Consider the following 24,437-nt stretch of genomic DNA (forward strand, 5'->3'; position numbering starts at 1 on the left):
ATAGGTCTGGGGACTGCCTTCTTGTTTGGCCTTGTCTCTGTCCCCTTTGGTTTTATGAAACAAGGCTTTGGTACTAGTCACTAGCAAACTTCACATAGGGAAACCCACTGTGCTCTTCTATGTATGCGTTCATCTGCTGCCCATCCCCCCCTCCCCCCCCCCCCCCCCCCGCTCTGGGTTGGAAGGCTTCACATTCCCAAGTTTTCCTTACATTTCTCTAAACCACCCACCCATCTCTCCTTGGCTCCCTAGAGGCACTGGATGGTGCTCTGGTTGTTTTAATGCAGCTTCTCCTTGGAACGTTATCCATCTCACTCTGGGACCTTGTTTAAAATGCAGCTTCTGATGTAATGATATTCCTAGTGCCCTGTGGCCAGGTGTGGAGTCCTGAGCTCACAGCCCACATGCTTAGACCCTGCTTGCAGAGCCAGAGACTGCCCTCCTGCCTTCGGCATCGGACCCCTTGGCTTCTAGCCCCAGTCTCAGCTCAGCAGGGCAGGAAGATGTAAAGTGGGTGGGGCTAGGGCCTCGGCGATCAGCTTGTGTCAGAATCACAGCTTTACCTCCTAATCATCACACTGCTTTCCAGGCTTGGTTTGGGTTTTCATGCTGGCATCTGGGGACGCAGAAGAGCAGGAGGAGACCAGGTGACCAGAGGACTCTTAATACCCTACGTCACCACTTTCTCAGCTTTTCTCCTGTCCTAGGGGTCAGAGGCCAAGGCCTTAGAAAGGGAGTGAAAGAACAGGATACGTAGAGTACTGTGACGAAATTTCCGGAGTAGGTAGACATTGTCTGGGAGAGTCCAGAGGTGACAGGTAACTGTGACAGTGGCCGGGCTTGGAGGGAACAGAGGCATCCTGAATAGCAGCTGCCTTAGTATCATGAGCAGGGCATCTGTCCCAATCCTATGTCCCCTTCCCAGTCTCTGACCCTGGCCCACAGCCTCTCCTGTGAGGTATGCTTGCCTGTCAACTTTTTTCTCCCTCCATGCAGATAACAGGGTGGAAAAGTATCACAGAAGCCCAAGTGGCCCTTCTATCTGCCCTAACACTGGATACCAAGAGGAAAATTATTTAGATCAGAAGGTCTTGGCCCAGGCCCCCAGGGGACTTGTCATATAACTGAGGCAGCCATGGCTCCAGCTTGACTTGAGAGCTCTTACAAAGCTGCTACTGCCAGTTGCTAATTAATAGAAAGGCTACAGAGGCCAGTCAGGCAGTCCTGCTTGGGCCCAGGGGATGCTGAGGAATCCACGTTTCCCAGCCAGAGAGGGCCACGGGAGGGCAGGGGCATTGTTTTGGCTTTGGAAAGGATGCTCTCTGCCAGGCAGGCTTCCTTGCTGAGAAAGCATTGCCAGGCACCTGGAAATCTGTGGTCCCAAGGGCCAGGAAGCCACTCAGAGACACATTCTGCCGTCACCACCACCCAAAGCTGGCAACACTGAGAAGGGGCGAGTTCTCTGGGACAAAGGATGCTCAAGATAACACAGAAGACTACTTGGGTACTGCTGCACAGCGTCCTGTAGGCCAAATGCAGTCCTGAGATGTGCTGTTAGGCTGGCATCGTGCGTTGTGACAGATCTGAACCAATGCTTTAAGATAGCAAGTTAGGACTGGAACTATAGGGGCTGAGGACATGGATCAGTCAGTCACATGTTTGCTATGTAAGTACCGAGGACATGAATTTGGATCCCTAGCACCCATATTAATAATATTTTTAAAAATCTAGGTGCAGTATCTTGTGCCTTTAATCCCAGTGTGGAGGTGGAGACAGAGGATGCCTAGGGCTTGACAACCAGGCAGCCAAATGAAATTAGTGAGCTCCAAGTTCAGTGAGAGACCCTGTGCCCCCCCAAAATAAGGTGGAGAGCAATTGAGAAAACTGCCTGATGGTGACCTCTGGCTTCCACACACCTGTATACAACACACACACACACACACACACACACACACACACGGTAGAGTTGGAAAATTCTCCCCAAAACAAGAGAAGAGCAGCTCTGGCCTCAGCATCCTCACCTCACAGTGCAGAGAAGCCAGTGTGTCACCATCTACCTAGGCGTATTGCTGTCCAACTTGTCCCCAGTCCTCAGACCGCAGGCTGCTCCTTTGACATCCGTCTCATAACCAGCTTGCTGTTTGCCGTCTAGCTGTCCAAACTCTCATCGCTTCTGAGTTCATAGCCCTTCACTCAGATCAGGAGCCTAATGTCAGGTGGGTTTGTAGACCAGTAATTAACTACCATGAAAGAAGCGGCTGGCATATGCCAAGCTGTGTGGGGAGCTGGGTATATTTTATCTCATTTACTCTTCAAAGTGGCCCCAGATGGTTTAATCATGCTCATTTTATAGAGCAGGCTGACATGGGGGTCAGGGAGCCATTTATTCCAGGCCACGTCATTGGGAAGAGCCGGGCCTGGTGGCTGTGCCTCATCACTGGGACTCTGAACTGTGCCCTCCCTCCCTTTTTCTTTCTCCTCCCTTCTCTCTTCTCCTTTGCTTTAAAAACTTAATTATACAAGTATTTCTAGGGAATATTCTCCTGAGAATCAGAACATTATGGAGGCGCTCAGAAAAAGGGGGTAATCAGCAGGTCCATTAGGTCTCAGAACCCCCAAAGGAAAGTCCTGAGCATTCCTTGTGGAGATGGAGGCAGAGAGGCAGAGATAGCCACAAAGGAGGTTCACGTCAAAGACCCCAGAATCCACTGGGTGATGTGGTGTCTCTCTACAAAGGCCTTAAAACCCTGGTTTACTTCCAGCCTTCAGAATAGGGCTTCTAGCAAAGTCTCCCTCCCTCAATGGTCCTCACACCAGCCTCATTCCTCATGGAAATGTAGGCCTGCACTGTGGGCACGACCCAGCATTCTGGACTCTACTACTGACAACGCAAAGAGAAAGGGGAGGAAAAAAAAAAAGAGCATTTTAAGCTCAGTGAGAACAAAATCTTCCTTTATCTGACAGTTCAGAGTGTGGGGCTTAGCTATGCCCTTGTACCACCCGAGGCTGTCACATTTGGAGTCTAGATGCCTACCCACCTGATCCTCCTCTGGCAGGTCCTAACTGCTGGATTTGGGTAGCGCACCAGGGTACCATCAAGTCCCTGTTCCAGGAGGATGGCTCAGGTCCCACAGGGAGATGGGTAGATAGCCAGAGGTGCCTTTGCTTGGTCCATCAGAGAAATACATAGTGCTATGGTCTTTACTGAATCTTTCAGAAAAATGGGGGTGTGGTGGAGGACTCAGTTGAAGCCTGCCTCTGGAACCTGGGCTCATTCTGTGGTCGGGTTCAGAGTTCAGTCTCTGATAAAGATCAGGGCTCAGTCTAAGAATGTGGTTTGGACTCAGAGTGTGACCAGTAGGACTTAGTTTGTGATTGGGATCATGGCTCAGCTTATGACCAGGATCAAAGGTCAGTCATGACCAGGATCAGGGGCTCATAAGATAAAGCCTTGGTTCGGGGTCAAGAGCAAAGCCTGTGACGCCATTTCAATGTCCTCCTGGAGACCCCTGAGCTTGGGGCAGGACTGGGGACTTTCAACACCTTGTGCTCTCCTTCCTTCCTGAAGCCCACATGCCTCTTAGCATCTGAGCCATCTGCCTTTAGTCCTCTCTAGTAGGCAAAGCACAAACTACAAGTAAGTGACAGTCCCACCACTGTTGGAACTGCCAAGTCTCACACATGACCACTCCTCACCCTATCTGTACCCTCATTGTTGGGCCTGGTGTCTGGTGTTGCCAGCCAGGCAGCAAGGCCCAGGGTGCCTGTAGAGTAAGTAAGTCCTAGAGACTGGCATACGATAAGTATGGGCTCCATAGCAGGACTCTCATAGCAGAGTGCCCAGGGTACCCAGAACTCTATAAAGCGTGCGGCAGGGCTTCCGGGTCTGATCCCAGCAGCTGCGGGGGCCTTGATAATTGTACTGGTGATTTTATGTCTGTCTAAGCATTTACCCATGTGGGTGGATGTGTTATGCCTGCACGAACAAACGAAGCTTTCAGAAATTAATATGTAATGGGGCTGGCTAGTGCATTGTTTTCTGGGCTTGAGGAGGAGCAAGAAGGGGGTCATGCCCTCCAGGGGTCTGTGTTCCAGGACTGTTTCCATATGACAAAGGAGTCACTACTCTCCTGACAGGGGAGGCTTCTGGCTCCCTGTAAGGTCTCTAGGTCTTGTTTAGGGGAGACAGAAAAGGGATAAGCCAGTGTGGATAGGTGCTCAGCAAAGGACGCCAGTGTAGACTGGGTCTGAAGGAGAGAGTAGTTCTGTGTGCTTTCTAAGGAGAAGGTGGGTGTCGTCTGTCGTGGAGGGCAGGTTATCAGACCCTGGCTCTGAATCTGTACTCCTTAAGCACCACTTTCTGAACTCTCAGGCCCCTGGTCCTGATGGCCTGTCTGCCTCTGCCTCTGCTGTTGCTTTGCTTGTGCCCTGAGCCTTGCAATAGCCTTGGAGGAGGCTTCCCTTCTCATTCCCCACAAGGCGCAGAAGGCAGACACTGCTGTCATAATGTCACTGAGCGTGTGGCCTGGAGCCCAGAAGTGATTACCCTGCAGTCCCCTTGAAGGCTGGAGCAGCCCCTGTCAATGATTAATACAAGGCCCTGGCCACTGAATGCCCAGCCGGCCATAGGTTCTCTCTGCCGTTTCCCAGAAGACGTAAGATGCCAGTCCCTTCCCATGGGCATTGGAAAGACCTGCAGGCACCCAGGTCTCATCGCTCCCTGTAACACCTTTTACAAGGACTGTGGTCTAGCTGAGAAGTTTCTGCAGGTGAGCCCAGGTTAGCTCACCTGGAGCCATTTGCCTTTCCACCCTGAGTTTGCCCGCGTGCGAGCCCTCCCGGCATCAGGCATCCATCCTTCCATTCTCGCCCTTGCCTTGCCGTGGAACCTCAGCAAGCTTCTTTCCTCTCTCAGCATCCAGGGTCAGGACCAGGGCTAAGCCTGAGAAGAGAGCAGAGCTAATTGCACAAATAGGTATTGAGCCTGCAGTCCTGACCCCATTAGTGCAAACGGAGCCAGCGGGGCCCTGCTGACCAGTAGAGCTGAGGAGAAGGAAGCTCGACTCTACTGAGCCAAGCCAGGCCAGATCCTGCCATTTTATAGTCGCTGGTCCTGGAGCAGTTTGGGGGGGGGGGAACCTCTGACATCTTTCTGCTGAGGACTTGTTATCCCTTGGATGCAGGAGACAGGGTTAGCTCCTAGACCCATGGAGCGGTAGATAAGAAGACTTTCTTTGTTGTGTTCCTACCCAGGCACCAACTTGGAGCAAGGGCTTAATGAAAATGAGCGGAAATGTCCCCTTCTTGCCTAAGCTCCTGACTGTGTCCTCCTCCCAGCTCCTGGGGAGGGATGCCCACTCGTGGAAGCTCAGAGCTGCCTTTCAAGAGCTCTCAAGGGTTAGGACTTGTGGAGACTGCAGATCAAGCTAGGTGGCTGTGGATGGAGGAACCCAGAGGCCAGTAGGACTGTCAGCTATGCAAATGGCCGTTCCAGCCTCACAGGCTCTTGGAAGGCAGCTGAAGAGAACCGGGGAGAGTGTGGGGCAGTCTAACTGGTCTAACTGGTGGGTCTAGCTGGTGGGCTTAGCCGAAGCCTTACTTCTGTAGCCTGTTTTCTCCACTTGAATAGGAGAAGGACCAGGGTTGCATTTTAGCAAGGTCCCAAAGCCTGCGTGGTGGCCACTGCAGGGTCCCTAAAGTCTTTATGTAATCACAGTGACTGGGCTCTCCAGAATGAGGCTAGGCAGGTTCAGTTCTAGGGAACGCCCTGTCTTCGTTCACTTTCTACTGCTGTGATAAACACCATATCCAAAAGCGACATAAGGAGGAAGGGTTTATTTGACTTACGCACCCTGATAACAGGCCATCATGAAGGGAAGTCAGGCCAGGAAAGAAGCTGAAACCTGGAGGCAGGAACTGATGCAGAGGCCACGGAGAAGTGCTGCTTACTGGGTTTGCTCCTCATGGCTTGTTCAGTCTGTTTTCCTGAATACAACCCGGGATCACCTGTCCTGGGATAGCTCCATCCACAGGGAGCTGGGCCCGCTCACACCAGTCATTAATCAAGAACAAAACAAAACAAAAGTTTCCTACAGGCAATCTGATAGGGGCATTTTCTCAATGTGACAAAACAAAACAAAACAAAACAAAAAACAACAACAAAAACCCCCACAAAAATGAACACACACACACACACACACACACACACACACACACACACACACACACACACAAATCTAGCCAGCACACATACTACTTACTACTCTGGGAGCCTATATGGTGGGCCTCCCCAGGAGCCCTCTGGCTTTAAGCATCTTCCGTGGTACCTGTGGCTTGCCTCTCAGGCCTGCATTAGCTCCCAGGGGCCCTAGTCAAATTCTGACTCTTCTGCCCCATGCCACGCTCAGAGGGACAGGCCTACTTCTCCAGTGAACTGCTTCCCACATTTTCTCACATGGGTTGTTATAAATCCGAACCATGAAAAATCAGGCTGGGAGAGCCTTCAAGGAGCTCAGCCCTTCCTCCGCTTCCTTGTTAGGACAATTCTCCTGGGGAACTAGAAACCCACCTAGCCCCCAGCCCTCAGTGCCCATGTACCCCAGTGGGATCCTTATTGCTCAGTTGACCCACCTCAGCAAATCGGGGTGCACAGCAAAATCTTGCTTTATGGGTCCTCTGTACCATAGTCACTGTGGTTCAAATCCACTGGAGGCCTTGGTACAACCGAGTCCATTTTTCTCCTTCACCCTGGTAGGCCTTTTTGCAAGGGCAGGTAAGGCCAGCTAGCTAGCTTTCCTTGGGGGCAGGGCGGTGCTCACACGTGCTTCTCTACAACAATACTCTATTTTTGTCCCACTCTCCTGAATGGCTGAGTGGAAAGGTTCCTGGGGGAGTAGACTTGAGACTCTGAGTCCTGTGAGTGGATCTTAAGTTACGTTTTGGTCCTTTCCCCCTTTTCTTCAGACTGTCTTCTCTTGCTAGGTGCAACAGGGAGGTGCTGGGCCATTTGCCTGAGGAAGTCCAGCATTCTGACAACTTGGAGTGTTGTAGAGCGAGCAGATGCCCCTTGTTGTGCAGTGTGTGTGCATGCATGCGTGCGTGTGTGCATGTGTGTGTGTGTGTGTGCATGCGTGTGTGTGTGTGTGTGTGTATGTGTGTGCATGCGTGTGTGTGTGTGTGTGTGTGTGTGTGTGTGTGTGTGTGTACAGAGAACTCAGCTCGTTATCACCTCAAGTGTCCCCAGTAGCCAGGCTAGGGGGAGAATATATGTCACCAAGAGTTGCTTGCAGTAACAGTCTGTTCCCAGGGAAATCTATAAGCCTCATGGCTGCCGAAGCTTCCAGAAGAACCCTGGCTTCTGGGCCTGTCCCTGTCTTTCTTCCATTCAGGCATCAGGCCGAGGCCTCTGAGCCAGGCTCCTTTCCTTTTCTTCTGCCAGGCTCAGCCCTCTACCCAGCCTCTCTGACCTCTGTGGTGCCTTCAGTGTGCCTGGCCATGTCCTCGCCCTGTGCACTGGTCGGGGGCTGCGAGGGGGTGTCTGAGGAGAACTGCAAGAGGCGGGGACTACTGCAAGGTACCTCAGCAACTTACACAGAGACAGAAAGAAAACTGAGGCCCTCAGGTTCCTGCCCCTGTCTTCTTCCTGCCTGGACACACTTAGTTACCCACCTCCAGCTCCTCTTTGAAGCTGTAATAGCAAGCTGGCCACACTGTCCCGGTTTCCCTTTGAACTTTGGCTGAGTTCCCTTCTGATAGCCACAGCCTGTGCCATGCAGAACCAAATAAGGCACATCTTCTCTCCAGCTTAGGCAACCTTTGCCACTGAGGTGGCCTCCAGGTCATCAGCTCCCCTGTGGGGTTTGTCTGGGGTTGGTCATCTCTCAGAGCGAGCGCTGCTTGAGGTAAAGCCAGGGGGGGCTTCCCAGGGTCCCCATGAGGCTTGGGCTAGGCACAGAATGGTGACGGTGGCGATATGGGCCATCATGTGCTAGTTGTAAACACTCTATAGTGTGTTAGACCCTTAGCTCGGGAGCGGAGGGTGCAGCTCAATTGATGGAGTGCTTGCCTGGCATACGCTGGCATGGTGGCACACACCTGTACTCCCAGTGAATTCCAACATGGGGTGTGTCAGCAGCACATATGTCAGGCCCTGTCCTCACCTGCTGGAGCAGACCCCAAGGCCTCTGTATCTCATCGTCTGGAAGGGGGTGGTTCAGCCACAGCCCACAGCTTTCCTTGTTCCCACTGAGTGGCTGACGCTTGCCTTCACTCTATCATGAGGGGCTGAGACCTTAGCCTGAGTAGCGAGGGACCTTAGTAGAGACAAGGATCACAGGGGCATTCAGGGACCTACCATGAGAGCAAAACAGTTGTTACTCAAGTGAACGATAATTCTGGAAACATATAGGAAAGCATGCTCAGATCTACAGCCCAAGGCCAGCTGGCAACCCTTGGTTTTGAATCTGTGTCTGCAGCAGCCAAGGCAGCCGGGAGCAGCTACCTGGGAGCCCTGTGATTCTGAGTCAGAGATTTTTGAGGTGGGTTAAAAATAGAGCCCTGGTGGCCAGGCGGGGGTGGGAGGAAAAGAGCAGTTTCTCCACTGTTGAGGGGAGACCCTGAGGCCTGAGGGGGGCTGGGCAGGAAGGAGATGGTGGAGGGAGCGTGCTCCTCCCTAGAAGCTCGAGATGAGAGGGTGATGGGAGATGGATGATAGGTCAGCAATGATTGGGGTGAGGTTGACATGGCAGCCCAGCACAGAGGCCAGCAGGGTCTACTTACCGGCAGATGACTAGGATGTGAGACAAAGAGAGGGGCAGCTCTATCTAGGTGAGCAGGAAATAGGAGCCTGGATGGAGACGGCGAGGGTGCCAGGGGCTTCTTCCACACTGGTCTGTGGCCTGCAGGCTAGAGACTTTATAGAGCCTAAAATAAAAGGCTGAACTGGAGCTGTGGCTCAGGTGGTAGAGTGCATGGCAAGCATGCATAAGGCCCTGGGTTCAATCCCCAGTACAGCATAAAGCCAGGTGAGGCAGCATGTGCTTGCAACCCCATCACTCAGGAGGTGGAGGCAGGATGTTTAAGGTCATCCTCTGCTATATGTCCAGATGGAGTCTAGCCTGGGGTACATGAGGCCAATGGGAAAGGATGCCTGAAGAGGGAGATCCTGAGGAGGTGGGCAAGAGAGGGGCCCTTCTTCAAGGCCCCTGAAGAGGGGAACAGGTTAGCTTCCAAAAGCAAGTGAAAGAGCCACGGGCTCCTTTGTCCCTAGAAGGAAAGAAGTCTGGTGCCATAAAGGGAAGGGTCAGTCTGGTGGCTTTTATCCCTTCTCTGTGGAGCTGAAGGGGCTGGTGTGCACTTGTGGGAGGGGCCTGAGGTGACTTCGGAGTTTCTGGAAGAGGGGCCATGGGTCAGGGGCACATCTGCCGTGGTCTCCTGGAAGGACCTGGCAGGGCTGAGGGCCCAGCTGAGCGTGTGTAGACAGGAGGTTCTCGGGAGCTTGGATGTTTAGTCTAATGGGCTGGCGGATTTCTTCCTGAACCACTTGCAGGCGTGGAGAGGAAGATGTCCACCCAGGCAACGGCTGCGTTTTTTGTCAAGACTGTTCCAGAAAGGTCGGCACAAGAGGCAAGGATGTGCTGAGAGGAGGGAGGGGCTGGCTCATCGTGTCTGGGACAGGCAGCTCTTTGGGGGGTAGTTTGAAGAGTCAGCAGCTCTGTAGCTCTGGGACCCTCAGGCTAAGCAGGCTCAGCTGCAGAAAGCAGGAGGGAGGGAGGGTAGGGAGGCCCGCACACTGGAAGTGCGGAGCAGGGCAACTGCAGGTGCCCACACGGTCTAGGGCGTGCGGCTGCAATGGACAGTAAGAGGGGTCATTAGCATTGGAGCTTCCAGCTCCCAAGAGCCTGGGCTTGTCTGCACCCATGGTATAGAGCGGAAGTCACCCAGGGAGGCGGCAGGACAGAGTGGAACGGAAGGTTGCAAACAAGGTGCCAGGATTGCCACAATCCCCATGGGTGGCAGATGGATGCTGGAGGATGGCCAAGAGATGACAGGATGCCCAGAGGACCTGGTAGACATTTCTACCAGAGGCAGGTAGTGACAGCAGGAGGCAGGGGAGGTGACAGCAGGAGGCAGGGGGAGGATGCTGACTCACCCTGACCTTGAGGTGTAAGGGGGCTCTGGGGAGAGTGATGGTCTAGGTTCATTAAGGAGGGGATGTGGATGAATCAGAGAACCAAGAGAGAAGAGGAATCATGGAAGAGGGCATAGTAAAGTGTTTGTGGGAGGGAGAGGAAGAGAACAGAGGTTGGGAGTAATAAAATGCCATTAGCCTAACCTCTGTTTCTATGGAGTTGTTAAGTGCAGGACTTCGGAGTCAGGCTGTTTGCCCTTGAATTCTGGATCCACCATATGTATATATTCTCAACTTACTGGGCCTCAGTGTTCTTGTCTGTAAAATGGGCGTCACCAGCATCTGCTTCTTAGTGTCTTTATGAGGACAAAAGAAGATAACTCGCATACAGGTTAGTGCCTGGCAGGTAGCAGGTGCCTAAGAACTGATGACTGCTGTCCTACGTCTCTCTGTCTGTTACCACGGGGCAGTTCCTTTGCCGAGCAGGAAAACTGGCAGATAGTGCACGAATGCAGGAGATTGTCTCAGCTCTCATCCCTTTTCTAAGACTTGATGACTCCTGGGTCCTGTGATTTGTTGAAAGGCTAGCAGGGAGGGTAGGGGAAGTTGAGGACGAAGGGGGTGGGCATCTGCTAACATAGACACTCAAACTCTTGGCAAGGAGCACAGTTAAGCCAGCCTTGTGAAGATGAAGACACTGGGTGAGAGAAAGGACTTCTAAAAGCTAATGGCTTCAGAGGAACAAGGCCGTGGATGAGAGGGAGCCTGGGAAGGGAGGGCCAGGGGTCCTGTTGGCTACAGTGAAGAAGAAGAAGACAGAAGGTGGCTGGGTTGCCATATTAAAGAGCTTAGCTTTTCTTCCATGGTGCAGGCTCCCCATAGGGTTCAGGCCAATGGTAGCTTGCTCGTGAATTGGAAAGGCAATGCGGGGCCATGTGTACCGGAGGCAAACAATGCAGGATGGAGGCCAGGTAAGAGGTGGGCCAAAGGTGCAGAGATTCAGGTCTGGGTCAGAAAGGGCACTTGGAGACAGCATCCCAGGAAGCCAGAGAGACCTGATAACTTCTGAAGGGGTTGTGGGGGCAGCTGGGGTAAAGGGTGTCTGTGGAGAGCAGCTGGGAGCAGGGTGAGCCCTGGGTGCCTTGACAGAAGTGCAGATCGTACCTTTCAGCTTGGAGGACGACGATGCTGAGTTCAGCTGTGTACTCACTGGGTGTAGAGACAGCTGGCCCTCCAGGTGGGCACATTCTGCAGGCAGGTGGGAAAGGCAGGTCGGGTGCTAGGAGAAGGGTGGGGTGCCTGGAGCAGGAACCATCTGTACACAGGGGAGCAGGAAGAGACAGGGTGCTGCTTAACAGGGTGGGGGACCAGGACTGCAGGCAGCATCCAGAGACCCAGGGCTGAGACAAAGACCTGCCCCCTCAGCAGCCTGTGGCCCTGCTAAGAGCTGAAGCCAGGCCTTAAGCTGGCTAAGACTTTAGGTTAGAGGTCAAAGAGACCCCAAGGAGCTAGCCGTTCACATGAATACGAGATGATGGGAACATTTTGACAATGGCATTCTCTTTCTTCCGGCTGACAGGATTCCTAGGGGATATCATTTGTGCCAAAAATGTGTACAAATGGGTGTCGCTGAAGGTGGGTGTAGGTATGAAGGCAAAATGGGGACACAGAAGTGTTTACAAAAATGCACATACATGTGTGTATTTGCGCTCACAGGCAAGCATGAGCTGGTGAGGAGACAAAGAAGCCCGAGGAAGCCATTTTCTTCAGCTTGCATGGAAGGAGTGTCTAGTCCAGGGTGTCTAGTTCAAGGTCAGGAGTTGCTGTCTTCTTTGCCCTCATCTCCATAGGAGGTAGCACCTTCCATCAGACCACCCCATGAAGTAGTCCAGACACCAGAGTAGGGCTGTTTGCCTATTACTGTCCCTCAGTCCTTCTACATATGGGTCCTAGCCCCTCAGTGTCAGCTTCTGGATCCCCGCTCCCCACCATCTGCCTGATCAAAAGAGGCAAAACCCACAGCCAAGGAGAGGTAGGTCTGACATCTGGGACGGAACCAGAACCCAGCTGTTGCTTTCTGACTGCACCCATCAGCACTGGGAGGGAAGGAGGGAGGGAGGCACCCCAGACACCCAGGCCTCTAATTCTGGCATGTGCCAATTCCAGAGTGTCTTGGTCTGGCTCTCTGTTGCTTTTCTACCACAGCATGGTGCCTGACACCATGGTTGGCTGTCTTGGGTTGTGATGTTATTTCTGAGTGGCTCTAGGGACCGTGGAATGCTGTTGAGAACATTTGGGCACCTATCTGTGCCTTCAGAAATCCCACTGTTCCCTTCGACTTTAGTTTTCCCTTCTGGAGGATAGGTACAACTCTTGTTCCTGCCTGACTGGCAGCTGATGACCGTGTGGCTTTTAATCCTGGAGAGATCTGTTGTTCTCTCACCTGGGCTAGACCTTAAGTGGTCCTAATATCAGGAAGCTCAGTCCTCTCAGATTTTCTCAACATTCTTCCTTGCCCAAGGCAAGGATGCACTGACTTTGGTAGGACCCTCTCCACTGTGACACAGTACCAGGAAGGTACACTCTGCAGAGCTGCCTACCACCCCCGACATCCCCACCCCTACCCCCACCTTCATACCAAGCCCAGACTTTGCCTCTGCCCCTCATTAGCCGTATGGCCCCAAGCAGATGCTTCTCTTTGAGCGTCAGTGTAAAACACAGACAGCGGTTAGCCATGGTACTAGTGTGAGGGTTAGGTGGTCTAATTCACAGAAAGCACAAAGTGAAGCAACCAACTCTTTCATGAATGAAGGCTTTTCTGTCTTCAAGGAGCCACCAATTAAAAAAAAAATTCTAGTCACAGGAAAGACTCATTTGGGATACTTCTGGACACCCAGGCTGGGGGTGTAGAGAGGGTGGCATGCGCTGAAGATGCCAGCAGGGAAGCTGTTGCCAAGCTCCCCTGGCTGGACCTGCAGACTGGGGCTGGCAGGCGTGACGGGCACTGTCCATGGTGCTGAACACAAGTTTGGGCTCAGTTCAGAGATTTGTGCAACCATCTGGCAAAGAGCAGAGAGATGCCGTCTTTCAAGGCCAAGGGCAGTTCCTAGAGCCTGGATCCTCTTGCCTATCCCAGCAACACTTTCCTGGTCTCTCCCATCGTGGTCACTGAGAGCCACCTCTCGAGATGTCCAGCCACGAGGGACGGCTCTTAGACTCTAAGGTTTATCCTCCGAGTTCCCTGAGGTCAAAGCATCTGGAGGCCAAAGCAAACAGGTGCTGTCATCTGATGATGCCATTTGATTAGTCAGGGGCTGTGGTCCCTGTCAATGGTTCTCCTGTTTATTACAGGTTCACCTCCACCCCCACCTCCACCCCATCCTGATCCCCAGTCCCTACTTGCAGTAGAAGTTTTGCTCCAGCTAGTCCCTGGAGGGTGCATCTTCCTCCACCTCCCATGCCTTTCCTGCCAGTTGGTCGGATTAAGTCATTTGGTTGCTCACTTAATAATATAGGGCTTGGGTCAGAGCACTTCACTGATCTCAGTTTATTTTGTTCTTACGGCAAGTTTTGCTGGTGAGGTGTGTCGTTCGCTCCCCTGAGTAGATGAGAAAAGTGAGTCAGGGGAGAACCTAAGAGAGCAGAGCTGGGGCAGACGCACGTTGGCTGCCTCTAGAACGCTACCCCTTCCAGCAGGCTGACTTGCCCTTTCCATAGCTCCCGGGACACTCAGGCACTGGAGAAGGAAGTACCCCAGCCTGGATCAGTCAGAAATATCTGGAGCATCTGGAAACTCAAGATTGAAACAATTAGTCAGAATGTAAGGAAATGGGTGGTTTCGCCTCATGCAATTTGGTTTTATGAAGACCACGAAACGCAAACATTCTCCTGTTAATTACTGTCTTGAATCTGGTCTGTAATTGAGGGAACTAGAGCTGGGGAGGGGCGGAGGGGGGAGGGTGTAGAAATCTACTGGAGTGGCAGGCCTGCTGGTGTCAGCATTCCCAGCCGCTTTGCACCCAATCTGTTAATTTTAGAAACTCCTCTAGCCTGGGTATATTATTAGATTTATGTACGAAGGGCCACATGGCCCTAAGTGGCTCCTCTATGCCACAGTATTTTTGTTTGTTTGTTTTCCCCTAGGAGACTAAATGAAAAGGAATGGTGTCTGTGTGTGTGTGTGTGTGCGCGCGTGCGCGCGTGTGTGCACACGCATGCATGTGTGTGCGCTCACATGGGTGTTTGCATGCATGCTGTGTGTATGAATGGGGACACCCGGCTGTGGCTGTCTTTGAGTGACTAGTGTGTGGCTGGGCAGAGTGTACCCAGATCAAGAACAGAAGCAGAAGTGGGGCCCCCAACTCACTGGTGGATGAGCTGTGTTGCTTGCAGGAACATATGAAGGCTGTTAGCACTCCCATATCAGTGTGCAAACTGGGCAGAGAGATGCTAAGGCATTTTCTGATTAAGGGGGATGCTAAAGAGCCAATGTGAGAGAAGTTAGGTCACAATTATAGGGCTCTCTTACAGTGAGGAAACTGAGGCTTAGTATGAGGAACCTTGGGCCTGCTTGATGTCACATAGGATCTAAGTGACAGAATCAAGCTGGCCTGATGCCTCTACATCCCAGGTACCTGCTGAGTGACTGGATGTCCCTGCTCTCTGGTCACACTCGGTGGCATGGCTGTCTGACAGCCTATGTCAGCCACAGCTAAGCCTCAGGGAATTTGGGGGCAGCCTGGGGAAGATGATGTTTCTTTTGTCACTAGTCTCTTCTTTGTCCCCAGAGGTCATTGGTTGTGTTTCATCTTGCCTCTAGTTGGGGAATAGGGTGGGTGGGGAAGATGTGAGCCTGGGGAACTCCCGGAAGACAAGTGGAAGGTATCCTTGGCTAAGGGAGAGCCTCTGCCTAGTTCATGCCCTGTGTTTGCAACCTCCACTCCTTCCCTGATGCTCACAGGCCTGTCTCCCCGAGTGCCTCAGAACCCTCAGCCTCTCCCCGGTGTGCTTTCCCACAAAGCCTCCCTTCTAGTCTGTAGCTTGTCCTTGCTCTTCTGGTGACTGACCGCTATGTCTCTCTGGGCAGATTTTACTGGGACCTGACGATGTTGTTGCTGATGGTGGGAAATCTGATCATCATTCCCGTGGGCATCACCTTCTTCAAGGATGAGAACACCACACCCTGGATTGTCTTCAACGTGGTGTCGGACACCTTCTTCCTCATCGACTTGGTCCTCAACTTCCGCACGGGGATCGTGGTGGAGGACAACACAGAAATCATCCTTGACCCACAGCGGATTAAGATGAAGTACCTGAAAAGCTGGTTTGTGGTGGACTTCATCTCCTCCATCCCCGTCGACTACATCTTCCTTATTGTGGAGACTCGCATTGACTCAGAGGTCTACAAGACTGCCAGGGCGCTGCGCATCGTCCGCTTCACCAAGATCCTCAGCCTCCTGCGGCTCCTGCGGCTCTCCCGCCTCATTCGGTACATTCACCAGTGGGAAGAGGTCAGTAGTTGGGCAGAACTTCTCTGCAGGAGGGCTAGGTCCCTGCCAAGAAAGCAGAGCCAGTGGGTAACTCTCAGAGAGCTGGAGATGGGTTGATGTGGCCATAGACGACACACCTGCTCCAAGAGGACAAACACTAGCAGTCTAGTGACGTCGCGGCCTATGTTAGTTTCTATATAAAGCACTTCACAGATTTCATCTCATTTGTCTGTGACAGTCACAAAGGGCACCCATAGACATTCATTTGCATGCCACATAGGAATGGGACCAGGTTGCTGATGTTACAGAACTATTATATTGAATACAGGAATCTGGGTTGTGGGGGGGCGGGTACAGGTTTCGTTGGCAGCTCTCTTAGATTGGATTCTTTTAGAAAGGTCTCCGAGATGGGGATTTTCATGAAAGTGACTTGGGAGGGGGCATCTTTAGGAAAATGTGGTAAGGAAAAAAAAATGGCAAGAGGCCAGGACAGATGAGAAGACAAGTGAGGTGACACATCAAGCAAAGCCCCATGGGGAGCTCTGGGCATGGTGTACACCATACCCTGAACTTGTCCTAACCAGGGAAGGGGACTGGAATGGCTACACTCCCGTGTCTAAGAGTCAGTGGTCCAGTGCATTCCTAGGTCTGGTGCCCACAGCCAAAACAATTTCCAGCTTCCACACAGATACTGGTTGTAGAAGCCAAAAGCCCCTGGGGGCACTGGAGTCCTGTGCATAAAACTGTAAGGAAACTCAAGAGTCTGAGGGCTCTAGCTACAGAAACTAAAATGTAACAATCCTCAGATAAACTAGGTGGGTCCGCACCATTGGGAAGGTCCTTGAGCAACTCCCAGCTGGATCACTGGCCCACAGGAGGAGAGAAGGGCTGAGAAGGTGACTTTGCCAGGTGTTGGCGATGAGTTTGCCTCTGTCCTGGTTAGCTTTCTATTGCTGTTATAAACACCATGACCAAAAATAAGTCAGGAAGGAAAGGGTTTATTTCACCTTATAGCCCGCAGTCCATCATGGAGGAAGTCAGGGCAGGAGCTCAAGGCAGGACCTGGAAGCGGAAATGGAATCAGAATTCACAGAGAAGTGCTGCTGCTGCTGGCTAGCTCAGCTTGCTTTCTTAAGCATCCCGGGACCTGCCTAGGCACCGCCCACAGTGGGTGGGGCCTTTGCACATCAACCGCCAATCAAGAACCCCCCTCAAGGGCTTGCCTACCAGGACGTTCTCTCAACTGAGGTCCCTCCTCTCAGATGACTCTAGCTTGTGCCAAACTGATAAAACCAGCCACCACGGCTCCACGTTTAGTTAGTGCAGCAAGCAGGTCAGGCTGGGAGTTCTCTCTCTCTCTCGGGTTTGGGGGAGTCATGCTGCCTGAGACTGCTCACCTTGGCATGTGGATTAGCTGTGCTAAGCAAGCTCACTGCCAAGGCGCCTCTCCCTGTGGGCCTCCTGGTTTCCAGAACCCTTGCTTGACTGAGCTGAAAGCCTCATGATCAGGTTCCGACGTCCCTGTCCTCCACCCCTGTGGCAGCCCCGGGTGATGGTCGGTGCAAGGCATATTCAGGTCAGAGGTGTCATGAACACACGTGTTGTGGAAGAAGCGCCTGCACCAGCGTGGCAGAAGCACTGACGCAGCACATGCACGTTCTCTTGGGGCTTGGAAAATCTGCATTGTTTCTGCTGGGGGGGGGGGGGAGGGAGGGAGGGAGGGAGGGAGAGAAGTGGGGGGAGGGAGAGAGAGGGAGTCAATGACTGCACCAAGGTCACAAGGTCCAGTTGGGCTCTCTTGGCTCCCATCAGTGTGGTTGTCCCTGCCTGGTGTGATACTTGAGGACTTTGGAGCTTGAATGACACAGTGGAGACGCCGGTTCAGTCCCAGCCACACACCGCTTAGCTCTGTGACTTCGCTGCCACCTTGCATCCTTCACCCTCATTCTTTCTACCTATAAAATTGAGTGTAAGTAATATCTGGGGTTTTTTTCCCCCTTTGAGGCTTTTTCATGAGGTCTGTCACAGAGAGCTATTTAACACATGCCCTTTCTCACCAGTCTTCTTAGTAATAGCCAGCAAGGCGAATGGCAGGGTTTATTACCCTCATTTTCCAGGTGAAGAAACTGAGGATTGGAAACCAATCCTAAAGGGAGGCTTTATGGCCAAGACTTCCTGTCCCCTGGTTCATAGCCTGTGATCTAGTAACATCCCCTCTGTTTTAGTAGGCTGCACCTATGATGGGTGCCTGGGTTCCATTTGGTCTGAGACGGTCTTGCCAAGTGTTTACCTGTGCTTAGTCCTGGGCGGGGCACTGTGGACTCACCTGAAATAGGGGTGGGTCATGGGGGATGGGAGGCCATGGTGTATGTTGGTTGTGTTTGAAATCCCCAAGCGGCATCCAGTTGCACAGGAGTATAGGTCTTACCTCAAGGCTAAGGAGAGGAGGTGACAGCACTTCTGTGGCTGGTGAGCTGACCCTCCCCAAGTGGCTGGGAAGGAAGGAGGACAGTTTGTTTCCCAAAGTGACCCAAAGGCTTCTCTCCTTGTGGGAAATCAGGACCTGAGTTCCCCTGTTAAGACCTTTCTGCCTGCCTTAGGCTCACAGATAGACTCAGGGGTAGCAGCCCCTTCCTTTCTTTGGCATTGGTTTGGGTCACCAGGTCCCCTGGGGTCGACCTTCTTCCTGACTTTGTAGGAGTTGACAAGAGTTGCCTGTGGGTGGGCTAGCTGAGCCCAGGACAGAGAAAAACCCTTCCTTTACTCTCCCTGCACCCTAAGCTTTAGGCTGCTGTTCCCACTGCATCTCCATCCTGGCTACCCTCTGGATTTTCCAGACCTTGTTAGGCTGGAGTCCTAGACTTGCCCTGGGACAGACAGAGGTCCCAGGAACTGAAGTTTGAGGCCCTGAACTGAGTGCTGCTCCCCCCATGCTGTGAGCAGGAAGGGAGATTCCAGGCAGACAGATGGACGCTCCCCACCCCTGCACTGGCGCCTTATCTACCAGCTCCAGAGGAAATTGCTTTGAGCTGGTTTCTGCTTGTAAGCAGCCCAGCCAAGGGCTCCCCTGAGATTGGATTGGGGTTTCCCAGCTGACCCAAGAAGCCCCATTCCCAGGTCCTGGGTAGCCACTCCGCCCTCCAGGCCTCTCCCAGCCTCACCATGCCTGGCAGTGGTTATCAGGAAGATCCTTCCAACCCCACATCTACATAAAAGCTAAGGAGCAAACCAGAGTCGGGGTGTAGAATAAAATCCTGCCCTATCTCCTCTTCAAATCCCTGTATAATTTTCTTCTATGAGGGGCCTCAGTTTCCCTAGTTATGAGGAGTGCATTGGTGTTTCCTGAGGCTGAGGTGCTCAGGCCCTGGCTGTCTTTCTTGGTGAAAATGGTGTTATCGGACACTGAAGGCCTGGTTGTGACTAGCAGGCCCCTAAGGAGGGAGCCCCAGCGCGGGGGCTGAGGAGTCAGCTCGCCCAAGGCCCCCAGGTATAAATGTGGAATCTCAAGGTACCTGACCTTCCAGCCTCTCCTGGCTCCCCCAGCTGGCCCAGCCCAGTTGCCTTGGAGTTTTCCCTACATTTATAGCAGGGTGGGCAGAGTGGCTCTGGCTGGGTACAAGCTTCCTCTGTCCCTGGCGATCTAGGTCAGCAGCCTCCCTCAGAACCTCTTCCAGCCAGCCTCTCCCCTCCCTCTGAGGTGTGAGCTTGTCACAGGCACGCAGGCTATTGTTAGAAACCTTGGTTGCCCCGCTTTGGATGTTCCTCTGCGGGCTTGCGCACGCCAAGAGACCCACCCCAGGAGCCTTTCTCTCCTAGAAATCTAGACCGGCAGGATGGGGACTAGGCCCAGGGGCTGGACAGTCTGATGAGCCACTCTTCCTGAGGGACTGCGGTTCTCTGTGTCCCTCAGACTCTAGTGGTTGGCACCTATGGGAAGTGGTCCTGGAGGCCTGGGGCTGACCCTGCCTCCAGGGCAGGGCACTGTGGCACTGTGTGCTAGTGCCATCACAGGCCTCAGTGTGACCCTCAGCCTAGAGCTCCAGGCCATGCCCGAGACACCTATGCACTGGCTTCTCTTAGATATTGGCTTGTCCTTCATATAGGTAGAGATTTGTTCATTTTCTCAAGGGGAAAAAAAAATGAGTGTCTGGAAAAACTTAACCAGATCCCAAGAAGCAGAAAGTCCGTGGCAGCCTGAGCCCAGTGCTGGGGTCTGAACTGTATAGAGGAAATAGCTCTGCTGAAGGGCTGGGCAAGCGATGGAAAGGAAGGATACATGAAGGGCACTGACTGTGTGGTACCTTTGCCCATTTTTTTTGTTTGTTTTTTGTTTTGTTTTTGTTTTTCGAGACAGGGTCTCTCTGTGTTAGCCTTGACTGTCCTGGACTCACTTTGTAGTCCAGGCTGGCCTCGAACTCACAGCGATCTGCCCGCCTCTGCCTCCCGAGTGCTGGGATTAAAGGCGTGCACCACCACGCCCAGCTCCTTTGCCCATCATTTCACCTGGTTTCAAAGAAAGCTTTGAGTATAGGAGCTCATAGTTAGTGATCTGTTCAACAGATCAGAAAACCGAGACCTTGAGTGGGCATGCTGGACATGGAAGGCACGCTGCTTGCACGCGTGGGTGCAGGTTCCCAGAGGGCCAAGCAGGCAGAGAGTGAGCTGCCCAGGCCACCTGTCTAGTAAAGCCTCCAACAACCTAGAGAGAGAAAGGTGCTCAGCCCCACCCCACCCCTACCCCTGTCAGAGCCAACAGCGTAATAGGAGATTTTAATGAAATGTAAAGAGCAAGGCAAATATTTGCCTGGTGCATCTGACTGGCAGGTGGCATGTGGCCCCAACCCACAGTGGGGACGCAAGCACAGAGCAGCTCTTTCAGCAGTGGCTAGTCTTCTCCTTGACAACCATATCCTGGGTGCTGTCTAGTGTTAAAAGTGTGGCGAGTGTCCTTATAACGCAGGGCATCCTCTATCATGGCCCTTCCCGCCAGGCAGCTCTGAGGTGGCCATGCTGATACACTTGGTTTGGCAGTCATGTGCCCCTCTCCTACCACACTGGTCGCCTCAGTGTCCACGCCGTTCTTCAGTCATGATGACACACCTGCCACCCCAGACTCTGTGTTCATCTGAAAGGAAAAGCATTGCTATTCTTCCCAGCCTGTGAGCTGTGTCTTCCTAGGCTACATGCCCCTTTTTGAAAGCCATGTATATGCTGGTTGCGACTTGCTTACCTCCGGTTCTATCACTGTCATTGTCACCTTCATCTCTGTGGTGAAGCTCTTCCCAGTTCCTGAGGCTTTACCACGTGCTTCATGCCGTATTAACTGCTGAGGCTATGACGAAGGCAAAACTAGACAGGCTAGATTTTTTTGGAAGAAAGTTGGCTGTGAAGAAAGTACAGGGGAACAGGGTTGGGATATGACTCTGGGGTAAAAGTACTCGCCGTGTAAGTCTGGGTGCCTGCGTCCAGATCCCAGGACCCACATAAAGCCAGTGGCTGTAGCTCATGTCTGTAATCCAGTGTTCCTATGGCTAGCTGAGAGGCAAGGAGTCTATGCAAGCTTGCAGGCCAGCTAACCTGGTGTGCACATCAATAAACAAGAGATCCCGTCTCAGCAAGGTGAACGTTTGTCCCCTGACATCCCACATGTCCAGCGTGGTACCTGCAGACCCCTAAACAAAAGATCAGAGGTGCAGAAAGAAGAGACTGCATGACACACGTCAGCCCTGGTGCTTCTGTCTGTGTGACCCAGAGTAACTCGTAGAACGGGGCAGGGATTGTGGGCTGTGACAGTCTGATGCCTGAGGCTTCCTCTGGCTTCCGTATGGTACCTGTTCATTCGTTTAAGCACTCACGGATGCATGCAGGCAACCAACAGACGTTTTGAATGCCTACCTGTGCTTTCCATGGAGGGACACAGACACAAAGACTGGGGGGGTGGGGAGGGGGAGGGGATGAGGGTTTTGGTATGTGTGTCTGTGTCTGTGTGTCTGTGTGTGTGTTGTTGTTGTTGAATGCCAGTTAGCAAATATCATTTTAGATAGAATTCTGCAGAAGACAACAGTCAGGGAAGAGTCCTGGGGAGTGCAAAAAGGAAGGGTCACTGGCCACTTCACATAGCATCATCGGAGGCCTTTCTCTGCAAGCAATAAGACAGGAGGATGAGGAGCCAGAATAAGGCCATGGGCAGATGGGGTGGCAGATACAATACTGAAACCCTGTGGCCTAGCAAGAGCTGGCTGGCACACTCAAGGACCCACAGGAGGCCACCGCAGCCAGAGGTGAAGGGCCACGGGCAGAGTGGAAAGCACTTGGGGCCGAGGATGCTGAGGCTGTGGTCAGCAGGTGATGTGTGATCAGACCTATTGAGAGTGGCCACTGGGCAGCTTCAAGTCAAAAGACACAGCCTACTTATTCTTTTTAACTTTCATTTAAAATTTACTTTTTTCATGCGGTATATTTTGACCGTATTCTTTCTCCTCTCCCATCTCCCTACTCACCCAAATTCATGTCTTCTCACTCAAACCAAAACCAAAAAACAAACCAACACACACACACACACACACACACACACACACACACACACACACACGTTTGTTTATCATGAGGAGCTGCTTGGTGGAGTGGGCTGGAGGGCTGGAGGCTCATGCAGTGTGTAGTCTGCCCCTGAGTGAGTAGGTACACTAGCTGCAGGATGCCCCCACAGGAAGAGGAGCCCAGAGGTCCTGCTTCTGTGGCGCTTGCCTGTGCAGCCAGGAAAGGAGAGGTTTTGGATGTTTCTGTGTGCAAACAGACAGGGGAACAGCTGGACAGGCAAGCCAATCTGTCACTCTTGTCTATTCATGTGTCCTGGGTATGACAAACAAACAAAAAAAAAACTGGGGCATCTCTGGGCTTGAAGGGAGAATGAAAGAAGGTTGTCCTTTCTCAGGCGAGGAGGGGCACTGTGGATTCCCTTTGGGGATCTCTTGTGATGAGCAGCAGAGCTACACCATGGGGTGTCCCTTAGACAGTGAGACTCCACTCTGGCTGTAGCGAGGGGTCCCCCTCTGATATAGCCCATAGCCAAGAAGTCATCCACAGAACTGTGCTGCCTTGACAAGCCAGGGGTGGGAGAAGACAGAAGCTGTGCTGGTGGCCTTAGCCTCTGTGAGTGCTGTGCTACCCAGGATCCAGACAGGGCACCTAACGCCAATCTGGCCTCTCTGTCAAGCCCCCTTTTGGCCCTGCTCAGCCTCCTCTGTTGCTGGGATTCCATGACTGTGCCCAAGTCTCCTTTCTGTACGTGACCTACTCTGAGCTTGGGTGGGCAGGGGCAAGTTTCTTCATGCCTCCCACATGGAGGGGGCTTTTCTTGGGCACTGACTGACACAGAGTACTGCACAAGACGCAGAGTAGTAGACAAGAGTTCTTCTGAGGGTACAGCTCTGAGATTCAGGGAGGAAGGGTCCTACCAGCCCCTCACTCTGGAAAGATCTCCTGTAGGCAAGAGCCTAGGGAGGCTCACTGCAATTCTTTTGAGACCACGCGATTCATAGAGCGGGGCAGATTGGAAGCTAGCATTTCCTGTCTAGACATCTCAAGGCTGACTTTCAGAGCCTGTGAGATCTGTGCTTCAAGGGTACTGCCCTGGGCTCACACTCCCTTGACCTCCTCACACGTGGCTGGGAAGCCCATGTCCCAGTCAGGGAAGAGGAGCTATTTGGGACATGCTCTGATATGGGTCCTTTCTCTATCCCTGTCCCTCTCCTTCTCCCCTCTCCCGCTGTGTGTGTGTGTGTGTGTGTGTGTGTGTGTGTGTGTGTGATGTGTGATTCTGTGGTGTCATTTACCTTGTTATTGAGACAGGGTCTCTCACTGGTCTGAACCTCACCAAGTACACTAGGCTGGCTGGCCAATGAGCCTCAGGGATCCCCTTCCCCTCCCTTCCCAGTGCAAGGATTACAAGAGCATGAGTCCACACCCAAGTTTTTAATGTGGGTTCTGGGGATCAAATTAGGGCCCCTCCCCCATGCTTTCATGGCAAGCACTTTGCTGACAAAGTCATCTCTCCAGCCCCTAGTGTGGGTTTCTGACACTTGTAGTTGTCTCCTGGGGTATTGTGAGGGTAGGTTGTGTCTAAGTAGGGCCAGAGAACACACGCACTCTAGCAGTTTGTCACCCTGATTCAGCTATGAAGACCCTATGGTTTGAGCAATGCCCCTGTGCTGCATTAGGTGCAGGTCTGCCTCTGTGGCTGCCAGCTTAGTGCACACCCTTGAGGCTGCTGTCCTGCTTGCCGTGGCCACTGTCTCTGATGCCGGCGCCTTAGGGACAGCAGACTGAGAAATGGAATCCAGAATTTGTCTCTGGACTTCAGATGCCTCTTCCGAAATGGGCTTGGGACTTAAGTGGCATCCACAGGTTTGTAACTTGGATCCCAACCCCGCATCCAGGAGGAGTGTATTTTCCTGGGGATGGTTTGGAGGGATCAGAACGAGGAACAGACAGCTGAAGGGTCCCCAAAGTCTCCCAGATTAGAGGCCAGGCCAGAACGTCTGCAGGCTGCTTGGGCTCCCTCAACCTCTCTCCACCATCTCACTGCCTTGTAATCTTGGGGATCCCTGGCAGGCTCGAGGCTCTGCCATACATTGGTGTAAGCAGCTTTGGAGGAAGAGGTGGGACCAGGGAGGCTAGGATGCACCCATCCTGGCCAGACCCTGCCACACTGTAGCTTAGCTCACAGAGCTGCACGTGGAGGTGGGGACAGGCTGCAGTGGGCTGGAATGCAAGTACTGCTGTGACTAACTCAAGTGTAAGAAACAGCACTACTACTAGTG

At 52.7% G+C, this 24,437-nt stretch overlaps 1 protein-coding gene across 1 annotated transcript in view; it reads left to right on the plus strand.

Annotated features, from left to right (window-relative positions):
* Window positions 1-24,437, plus strand: part of HCN4 (hyperpolarization activated cyclic nucleotide gated potassium channel 4) — a 39,380-nt gene that overhangs the window by 5,766 nt on the left and 9,177 nt on the right. Inside the window, exon 2 of the mRNA XM_084782334.1 lies at window positions 15,216-15,639. Coding sequence (XP_084638460.1) covers window positions 15,216-15,639 — 424 coding nt within the window. The remainder of the gene's footprint in view (window positions 1-15,215; window positions 15,640-24,437) is intronic.

This window comes from Acomys minous (genome assembly GCF_964271855.1).
Source record: "Acomys minous genome assembly, chromosome: 5".
NCBI classification, from domain to species: Eukaryota; Metazoa; Chordata; class Mammalia; order Rodentia; family Muridae; genus Acomys; species Acomys minous.